At 33.6% G+C, this 10,976-nt stretch overlaps 1 protein-coding gene across 1 annotated transcript; it reads left to right on the top strand.

Moving 5' to 3' along the window:
* Positions 1-234: 234 nt before the first annotated feature.
* On the top strand, positions 235-1,909 carry AE7 (MIP18 family protein (DUF59)). Its single transcript, XM_078582312.1, has 5 exons — positions 235-446; positions 749-852; positions 946-1,045; positions 1,572-1,617; positions 1,721-1,909. The coding sequence occupies exons 1-5, from the start codon at positions 318-320 to the stop codon at positions 1,819-1,821; spliced, it is 480 nt and encodes a 159-aa protein (XP_078438438.1). The 5' UTR covers positions 235-317; the 3' UTR covers positions 1,822-1,909.
* Positions 1,910-10,976: the final 9,067 nt, after the last annotated feature.

Genomic DNA, 10,976 nt, shown 5'->3' with positions numbered 1-10,976 from the left:
GACCAGATTTTACTAAAAACTCTGTTTTCTTGATGGTTATTCAGATTACAATCAAGTAAGCATTAATCCCAATGACCATGAAAAACAAATTTGTTTCCTTGATGGTTATTTAGATGATAGTCAAATTAGCATTCATCCCAATGATCTTCGACTTTTATAGAAGTTTTAAAGATTTTATTTTGGGTCACGATTTATAAATCAAGTTACTGTTGGAAATGACGCCAGCAAGCGTCGTTCGATCTATTAGGGAAGAAATACCGTCCCGATTTGATCAATCAGATAGTCTCCGAAGAAACCCTTATATTTTTTTTGTGATAATGGCTCCTGAGCTGATCAACGCAAATCCCGTCGTGTATCAGAGGAAAGATCGGCAATCTCGCGTCAGGGTCACCGCGGTGGAGGACGAATACGCAGCCGATCCAATCGACCAGCAGGAAATTTTCGATATCCTTTCCATGGCGACAATTTTCCTCTCTATTATTGTAATCTTGCTTTTCACTGCTAATTCCGTTTCATGAATTGGATTCATGGGTTTCCACCGGATTAATTAATGATTGCACGATCTTTGCGTATTAGTCAATGTTCCTGGGCGTGCTTGATTTGCAGAGTATTTTCCAAAATCAGTGCAAAATAGATGATTAAGAATGAAATTTCTAGCTAGTCTTTCTCGCAGAGATTGTTTAAGCAGTTTATCACTCGTATAAATATCTTGGTGCGTTGGGGCCGATTTCCTTAACATGAATCACATCATATAAGAGACATTAAAGATCCGGAACATCCTTACACACTGGAAGAATTGAAGGTTGTCTCGGAAGAAGCAATAGACGTAGATGACAGGCAAAGTCATGTCAGGTATGGAAGAATTGAATGTTCTTTGCATTTTTTTCTTTGTTCAATTTCCCTCATCTACCTCTTGAATTAAAATTTGATATTTTTTCGGTTTAGGGTCACTTTTACTCCCACTGTTGAGCATTGCAGCATGGCTGCGCTAATCGGTCTTTCAATCCGAGTCAAATTAATTCGAAGTTTGCCATCAAGGTTCAAGGTAAGCTATTTCACTCTCTTAATTTTTGAATTTCCGAAATATTTCTCATTTTTTGGTAGAAACTAAGCCCCGAATTGAACGAAGTGAGCAGATATTTTTTATCGAAGAGCTACTTGTCGGAAAAATCAATTTTTTCTTTGAAATTTTGATAAGTTCATGCGATTACTTCTCAGCTTGTCTGATGTCATCAGGAAAATATACTTCCGGTGTTATCCTCAATCATGAATCTGCTTGTCTTTCTCTCTTATTCAATATCATGATAGTTGACAATTACCCACTTTTTTTAGTATTCTTTCTATCTTTTCTAGAATGGTGGGGCATGTTCATTATCAGATATTTCAATCTATGATCCTACTTTGTTCATGATTTTATTTGAATTTCAGAGTCCCTTTCTCACTCATCTTTTGCAGTTTGGATAATCGAGGAAGAGCGATTATAGTTGTATTTATGTCTTTATTTCAGAAAAGTGGTCGTGGTCCTGGTTAATTTTCTGTATCATCTTTAATCTTATTTTTCTCCTCATCAGATAGATATTCAGGTTGCCCCCGGAAGTCATGCCACTGAATCTTCTGGTAATTGCAAATTATTATTTCTATGTTTGTTTACATATTAGAAATCCCATGATTTCCTTAAAAAATTGTGATTTCCAAACTGATGGATGAACTTGAACTTCAGTTAACAAACAGTTGAATGACAAGGAGAGGGTGGCGGCGGCACTCGAAAACCCTAACCTCCTGGACTTGGTTGAGGACTGTCTCTCCAAGACATACCTTTGATTGTTCACCCCTTTTTTCACTGGTTGTCTTTGACTTATCATCTCTGTACTTGCCATTAAGCTATTTATTTATTTCATCTCTTCCTTCACTGGGTCATCAGAAGGTACATGTTAGAGAGAAAATGATGGATGAAGGGGGTTGAGGCAAAGTTAAATGACACCTTTGATTGCAAAGTCTTTAGTTGTTATTAGAGGGCATTCTGGGGATTGAAAAGTGAGCTAAACTCTTCCATTAGACTACTTTTAATTTCAGGTTATTTAAAATTATACTTACATAACATCCATGTCCGTTGAAAAAGTAATGAAAATAGCTCCGTAATTCCTGGTAGAAATGATTTATCCTTAGTAAAAATTCTTTTCTGCAAAATACTACTTAAATACAGACCTACGTATTGCGGTATAGACATTTATCTTCCTACTTGTATATCAACACTTGTGTATATTCATAAATTATATAGCATCTGAAAAATAGAAGTTACTTATATCTGGTTATCAAACTAGATAAATAATGTATGTACTCAATATTTTCACTTACTACTTCGTAACTTGATGTTCAACTCAAGAATTTCATCTTTTGAAATCACTCACTCTAATATCATCTTTAGATATGCTACACCCATATTCTCAAAATTATATTACCATGTATTTCTTAATCTGTGGTCATAAATAGACAAGAATATTATATGTATGCTACGATCCTGGATGTAGGCTCATTTCAGGAAAGGAATAGACGAGAAGGTAGAGAGGTTCCGGTGTAGAGAGGAGAAACGGGAATGAGCTGAGGAGGGGGTGAAACAGATGATGCAGGCATCGACTGGAGATGAGCCGCCTGAAGGCACGGTGAGGTTGAGACAATCATGAGGGACAGGAATCATAGAGGGATACAGGTACCATAGACATTGAGAAAGGATACATGAGGCATTACTTCATTTTTCTAGGCTGCTCTAATGAAGGGAGGGCATCCCTTTTTAATGGAAATAGATAATGACCAAATTAATGTTATATCCATAGATAGGTTGAGGATCCTATCATATTACCATGTATTTCTTAATCAATGGTCCTAAATAGATATGTATATTATAATAACTATTATCCCACCTCATTTAAACGTTCAAGATTGATAAATGATGTTATCATTATCTCATATTTATAAATGTGTGTTATATCTTTAGATTAATAATCAATATCCTCTCCATTGCTGACATCTATAATTATATATATATATATATATTTATCTTTTAAATTCTGTCTCATAATTACCTATCTTATGGCCTACATTTGATGATCTAAACGTTCAAGATTTATTAATATTTGTCTTCCTGTTATTCAATATAGAACACTAAAGGGGTTGAATTATGTTATCTAAATTAGGTATTGATTTAGTGATATTACTTGATGTATATGTTTTCCTCGAATGTTTTTGCCTTGGGTCACACAATCCTGTACCTCTAGATGCATAAGAGTCTCACCTACAATGAAAAATCTATAGAAAGTTTTTTATATAACTGGTGAGTTTGCAGGAAACATATATGTGCCCCTCCACTCTGATCTTATAGATTCACTCCTGAAAGCTCTGCTCTGGCGTTGGACATCTCCTTCAATCTTTCTGCCCAATTCACAAGCTTTCCATTCCACATCGAGCTTCCCTCTAGAATACCCTCTGTTACTGAAGTTCTCATGACCTTGAGACTATCGATTGATTCTCTTAAGAGACATTGTCAACATCAATACTCATCCCCAAAATATATCTAATATACTCCACAACAACCAATTTGGTTGAATTCATTTGACTTATTCAAAATTTAAAAGTTGACTCACCAAGATTCTAATGGATATTATGTGGTCGTCAAGATAAATCACCATGTTATATTTAAGTTCATTGAATAAAATTTTAGTTCATTATTATTCCTATATGATGTTTATCATCAAAGTCCATGAATATGTGCAATGACCTTGGGAATTATTGATAAGTTCATTATACAATGATCACTAGCCTTTAAAAATGTATTATAGATATTATTAATCGATGGATAATTGAGATGGATATCAAATTATAAGGATAGAATTACACGATTTGATCATATTTATATGATAAGTCTGGTTTATCATGTTGTTGTTAGTATGGTGACACTAAGGACATATACTGGGTGCTCTTTGGAGAAAGAGCTCACTGAATGGATTTGAAGATTCCCTGAATGGTATTATACCTAAATGTCAATCAGGTTGATTCATGTCGCAGTTGTATAACTGATTCACTGACTTGAGATATCAAGTACATCTCATGAATGGAAGATTACACTTTAACTATGACTTACGAGCCTCTAATCATGGGATTCAAACAAGTCATAGCTCGGGTGTAGTAATAAGCTCACAAAGATGATTGAGTGGTTAAAACAGGATCATTCACCCTCTGCATAACAGGAGACTAACTCAAGGAAGATGATGCAGAAAATCTCTGGCCAGGGTAGTGAGGATATTGGTGAATGCGTTCTCCAATGATCCTCGTTATGCATTAGTATTAGTCGAATGATGGATACGGGTTTGACGATCAACCATATATTTAGTCGTTCAGGAGTTTCATGCACATGAAGGATTATACATGTGTGGTAACTGATGACAATGAAGGTTCCATGAAAGAGTTGGAACACTACTCAGTATCTTCTAGAGCACGAGGTGTAGCTTGGCAACCCACGGACTGGAAACCTAACCAATCAGTTTGATTTTTAAATAAACTATGAGATCTATATGTTGATTTCTATATGTTTGATTTCTAGATCTATGAGAGAATTCAAAATAAACTAAGGATTGATTTTTAAATCAATCCTTAGTTAATTAATTTATATGTTGATATAGTTAATTAATAAGTTATTAACTAATTGTTATTGGGCCACTTAAGTTATTAACTAGAATTATGCATGGGACAAGAGGGTCACACACTTAAGATCATAAAGGGCATTAGTGAATATGTGTTACTTGATGGGTTTTTTTGAGAAAAAATCATAAGCAAAATGTAAATAAGGGAAGGGGCACTCATTTTAGGCACCCACACCAGCCAGAGTTGGCACCCCCCTTTCTTCCTTCTGAGCTCTCCTCCACTCATACAAGAACAGAGCCTTAATGGTGACAAGGTCTACAAGGTTTTCAAGAAGAGTTGGGGAAGAAGAAGTGGATATCCAAGAGCAGATTGATTGCATAGATACTTCTAGAGGCCGGGCACATGAACAACTTCAGAGAAATTTCAAAGTGAGCAAGTTAAGGGTGGAATAAGTTCCCCAAAAGGTACATGTGATGTATTATGTTTTTGAGATAGATTTGGAATTTGATCAATTCTTTCGTCGTAAAGAAAATAGTTTTCTATCATTCAACCAAGGAACCAGAACCCAACAGTTCAAACCACCTATCTAGCATTGTATTCCAAAGTTTATTTCTTGTTAATATTCAGTCAACCATGTAATGTCAATCTAGACATATAACACAATTTCCCATTTTATAGCCAACATAGCATCAATATAGATGTATTTATGAGTTCAAATGATAATCAATTTATTATATCAAGATACATAAAAATGGTTGTAATTCAGTATTTCAATTGTAAAAAATAACTTGGATGATCACGAGAAACAATTATAGAAAGAGAAAACTATATGGTGTTTAAATTATTTTGATTTTATATCACACCTAATTCTTTAGGTATTGATAGTAATAAATTTTCATGGAGATGAAACCATTTTTCAGATAAACAAGTAATATTTTTTGGCTTTTTCATGGTGTACTTCTGCTAAGAAATTCATTCATTAGAATAAATAAAAATCAAAACTGACATTTGAAAACAAAAAATAAAAATATTGATGGTTGAATCAACCTGTAATGAATGAAACTAAAAGTTTCCTTGTCCTACAAATATTTTGTCTCTAGCCATGTAAATATTAACCTTTAAATGTATCCATGTTATTCCTCCACATCAGATATCATTTTCTTCTTCTGAAGAGTATCCTTGACATCATTGGTTTCGGGGACATCTCTGATCACATATCAAAATTATTTTGGTAAAATATTTTTTAATTGTTCATAATTTGTAATAATCATACAACTAGAAATTCTACTTTGCACTAAATAATGAAGCAAAGCATAAATTTGAGGGGATGACATATGAGAAAATGAGAATTATAATTTTCATGATATTGCATAAAAATATCAAGGGGAATAAAATTGTTCATGTGATTGAGTTGAAAGTTCATACTATATAGTTCATATGACTCATGGCCTGCCATTATAAGGCGCACCTTTTTAATCATGATAAAAAGGTCAATTCATTACATTATTTAGATAAAAAAATCCTCAAAGGATGAGTATACCCATGCAGATTATGTGAATATAAATATAAAATTCACTTACTCAATGACAATTATTTCTCCTAAAAAAGTGCCAGTTTTAAAACTAGAAATAAATGATATAATTATTGTTGAAAGTTTGGATCTATGCTATAAAATGTATAATAGGTCCTCACTAAGTGGACTAAAGTCCGAACGTACCAACATTAGGTTTTAAACAAATGAACTATTATTCAAAATTTATAATTTATATTTTTCATATTTAAATATAATAATCATAAGTCAACTAGGAAAAATTTAAAAATTAAAATTTTATAGGGAAATATTTGTTTCCAAAAGGTTTTCTATTCTAATTTTTATTCATTTGGGAAAATTTTGGAATTTATAGGGAATAAAATGAATTATAAATGATAAAATTACCCTCTGTCTGCTATCGAGGTGGCAGCGTGTGGGAGTTTTATACTGGTTGTGAGTGTTGGGTATGTGTGACTTACACTGCAGTATTTTGGGCATAACCTTTGCTACCTGTATACATTTTAGATGTAGTTGATATTTAAAGCTAGAAATAAATTCTTATTTGATCTTTAAAATACAAGATAACAAGAGTACCTTGTGGGGAACTAAATGCAACCTTGATTTTTTACTTGGGAGAGTCTCTTCAAGCCACTCAAGTGCCCGGCCTTTAGACGTATCTTCATAATAAGTGTGACAATATATCTCCTATTAATCCTCTGTCAAATTCTTGTTGATATTTCACCATCAAGTCTCATTAGAAGTGGGGGATTTTGAGAATGGCGGTTCTCATATTTGGTTGTTAGGAGCACCTAAATAGTTCCCTCCTCTAATTAATTATTTGGGAACTTTTCACGAGAGCCCTTATAACTTTAGTATATCCACAAAAGTCCATATAATTTATGTGTGTGACTATCTAGGCCCATGTATCATTCTAGTTAAAAATTTTAATGGCCTAGTAACATATATTGGTTAACCTTATTTATTAACTCTATCGACATATAGATTGATTATCTTAGGAACAATTTAACCCAATAAATAGGTTAACTCTACAGCTTGTCGGGTGCCAAGCTACAACTTGTGCTCTAGAATATACGAAGTATCATATGAACTCTCTCATGGAACCTTTAATAACATCGCTTGTCTTACATTTATAATCCTCTATTAGAAATGGATTCCAAAACAATTTAGGGAATGGTTATCTATCAAACCTAATCTGGTGTTCCGTTAGTACTAATGTGTAGCATGGACTATTGGAAAACAACATATCCATTATACCCACTACTATGGTAGGGATTTAATGCGTCTTCTTTATCGATTCTATCTCTTCTTATAGTAAGTGTGGAGAATTCCATTATGCCCACTCAATCATGTATCTATTCTACTTCTTCATAGACCTTATTGAAATACAATTTTTAGTCAAATCAAAGCACCCATTCACAAGATATCCTTGGTTTCTAAGACCCACAAATCATTTATATAACCACCTGATTGAAATTTAGGTATAATACCATTCAGGGATTTATATTGATCAATTTAGTGAATTCTTTATCTAATGATTACATATCATCTATCCTTAATGTCTTGACAACAATGGCCAAATGACCATTGATAATATCAAATTCAGGGGTTTTAATTTCATCGTTGGTAATTGAGATTATTAAATAAAAAGTATATTTAACCGTACTTACTTAAGAATATTTAGGTAGTGATGAGTGCGGATCGTCTTCACAGGGAACGATGATTAAGGATTTAGTTTTCTCACTATAGTAATTATCGGTATGAGAAGAGATGAATACGAGAATAGAATAGCCGAGATAGTGATATCGACGAAATATAAGTAGAATTACGCGAAGTGTTATGGGAATAAGGTGGATGGTGTGACGGATGCTATAGTGATCGAATGCGTGAGAGGTATGATAATAAAGATAGAGATGAGATAATTGGGATGTAATTAAGGGAAATGATAAATCAAAAGTTTATAAAAAATTATAATTATGATAATGATGATGTTGCCAGAGAAACAACGTAAGCCGAAGACACTTACCTTAGACCCTTACGTTGTGCCAGGATCACGGCAATTTGTGAGTACCGGTAAGCTCCTTCTCTTCTTGTAAGCTTCTTCCTATACACCCAAGATACCAAGAACACAATTGATGGATCTCAAAGCTCACTATCTTTCAATCAGCCCACACAAGTAGGAAGCAAGTTCAAGATGAATTTCACAATGATACAGGCCTCTATTTATAGATAGGGTATAGATGGAAAGAGGAAGGGAAGATGAAGCAACGCTGAAAATTTCAGCTCAATCAGAGTTGTAGATCAAAAGTTATGGCCGTTTGAAGTTTAGCCAATCCTAGCCCTTGATTTCCTTCTATCTCCTCATCAGCTGTGAATTGCTCTATACTCTATGCTCTTTGTATTCCATCCAGTGATCTTCATATTATGTGCCTCGTGTACCTAAAAAGAAGACAAAAACACAAAAGAGAGAAAAAAACAAAACAAAAGAAAAGGGAAGATTCGCAGCTGATGTGGCGCCACGTCAGTGCGTGCCATGTCAACGCAGCCTTCCTTCTTATTCTTCTTTTTTTTCTTTTTGTTTTAAATGTGTGGACATGAGCATGCCACGTCACCTTGCGCCACAAAGTAAACAAAAGTGATATTTATTACAGCAATCAACGTTTCGCGAATCGTGAGGCGATGATTGCCTAGTTAATGATTGGCTGACGCCAACCATTAACTCAACTAATGATTGGATGGCACCAATCATCATGGAATCTTATGATTCCTCATCGTTCGATGAATCAAACGGCAACACTTGGCAGCGCAAAATTAAAAAGGCTAAAAATGCTTTAAAAATTCATATTAAATAAAATAAAAGCCCAAAAAATACTTATAAATATATATTTCAACTTAGAAAAGCATGTCTTGCCCAATTTAATGTTGGAAAATGCCAAAACACCATATTCTGTCCCAAAAAATTATATTATTTTAGAATCTATTGTCAAAAAATTCCCAAAATACACAAAATTTAGAAAGTTCTGAAATTGATTCTAAAAATAGATTTAATAATCTTAAGCTTGATAATATGCAAATATAAGTAATTTAATGCAAATATACATGTAAAGATGATCATATTGAAGCGCTAAACATGGTTATATCAACCATCCATACTTATCATATTGGTATGATATTTAGATTTTTGAATTCATTATCCATCAAATACAAATATTTATATTTCGTGTTTAGAGACTAGTGATCACTATGTTATGATCCCATCATAATTCACTCTATCATTGCATGTAATTAAGCATCACAAGAGAATAACAATAATAAGACAATTGATATTTTAATGATATTAAATATAATAGGTAAGTGTGATTGATTTGACTGCCACATAATATCCATCACTTTTCCCTTGGACTCTTGCCAATAAGTCTTATTCAACAATCCCATTATTTTTAGTGATGCTGAAAATATTGCAAACCAGTGGCTTCATCTGTGCATCTGATATGTGTTCGGAGGATGTAACCCTTTCAATCACAGTATTTCTTGCAGAAATGATCTATGCAATCAAGTCCAATGACTTAGGGTATTATTGATCCACAATGCACCGTAAAAACATTGGAGAGCACCTTCTCAATCATTTCCATGAACACAGCCAGGGATTTAACTACATCTTATTCATTGAGTCTGTCTCGTTTTATACCAAGAGCAGATCATTCCATCTTAATCACATAATCATCTTCATGGGACTGATTTGAATATCGTGGTTAGATACTCATAGGCCATAGAAAAAAATAATATTCCTTTCACAAGGTATAGTTTGGTACAAGGTCATTTAAGAATTCACACAGACTAAATCAATGAACTCTTTCTCCTAAAGAACCTCCGCTCTTTCCTTAGTGTTCCCACACTAATGGTTATAAGATTAGCCATACTCATCCTATGAGTGGAACTAGAGAGTGTTATTATATCTAAATATTATGTCCTCTGCCATTATCATTTGAAAAATAATATATAAAACATATTTATACAGTATTGCTATCTGAATTAAGATGTGATTATAATTCATTTAGTTACATAATATTTTTGTGGGCTTCATTCATAATCATAACATATATAGTGTAATGAATATTGAATGAGATGTGGAATATGTGATTGACTTATATGGGTAATTGATAATCTCAATTTTTGGGTTTTAACTCGTCTTCGGAAATTGAGATTTTTCAATATCTATATACCTATATCTACTCATGAATGTTTAACTAATAATGAGTACAGATCGTCTCCACAGGGAACGATGATTAAGGATTCAATTTTCTTACTAGAGTGATTATCAATGTGAGAAGAGATAAAGATGAGAAGATAATAGAAGAGACAGGGATATCGAGTCAAGGGTCGTAAATAGTTATAATTCAAACTTGACAGTAGCAAAGAAATGAGGAAATGAAAGTAGAATGACGCGAAGTGCGTTATGCGAGTGAGGTAGAGATGTGTCAGAAACAATAATAATCGAGTGAGTGAATGGTATGATTGTAGAGAGACGAGATAATGGAGACGTAAGGAGGTGGTGTGATCGTGGAAATATGATAATAAACTCTAATTATCCTAATGAAGGTATTGGGAAAGAGCAGCATAACGTGAAGACACTCACCAAAGATCCTTACATTTCACCAGGATCAAGGCGATTTATGAGTGCCATTAAGCTTCCCCTCTTCTCACACACCCAATGCACCAAGAACACACTTAATGGATATCAAAAACTCATTATCTTTCAATCAGCCCACATGAGTAGGAATCAAGTTCAAGG

This window comes from Wolffia australiana, chromosome 10, assembly GCF_029677425.1.
Source record: "Wolffia australiana isolate 7733 chromosome 10, ASM2967742v1".
Lineage (NCBI taxonomy): Eukaryota > Viridiplantae > Streptophyta > Magnoliopsida > Alismatales > Araceae > Wolffia > Wolffia australiana.
This window is presented reverse-complemented; position numbering and strand designations above follow the sequence as displayed.

Bases quoted from the DNA above. Each gene is read 5' to 3' on its own strand.
- AE7 (XM_078582312.1), top strand. From the start codon at position 318: ATGGCTCCTGAGCTGATCAACGCAAATCCCGTCGTGTATCAGAGGAAA. The intron at 853-945 runs GTATGGAAGAAT...TTTTCGGTTTAG, and splicing joins GACAGGCAAAGTCATGTCAG to GGTCACTTTTACTCCCACTG. The intron at 1,046-1,571 runs GTAAGCTATTTC...TCTCCTCATCAG, and splicing joins GTTTGCCATCAAGGTTCAAG to ATAGATATTCAGGTTGCCCC.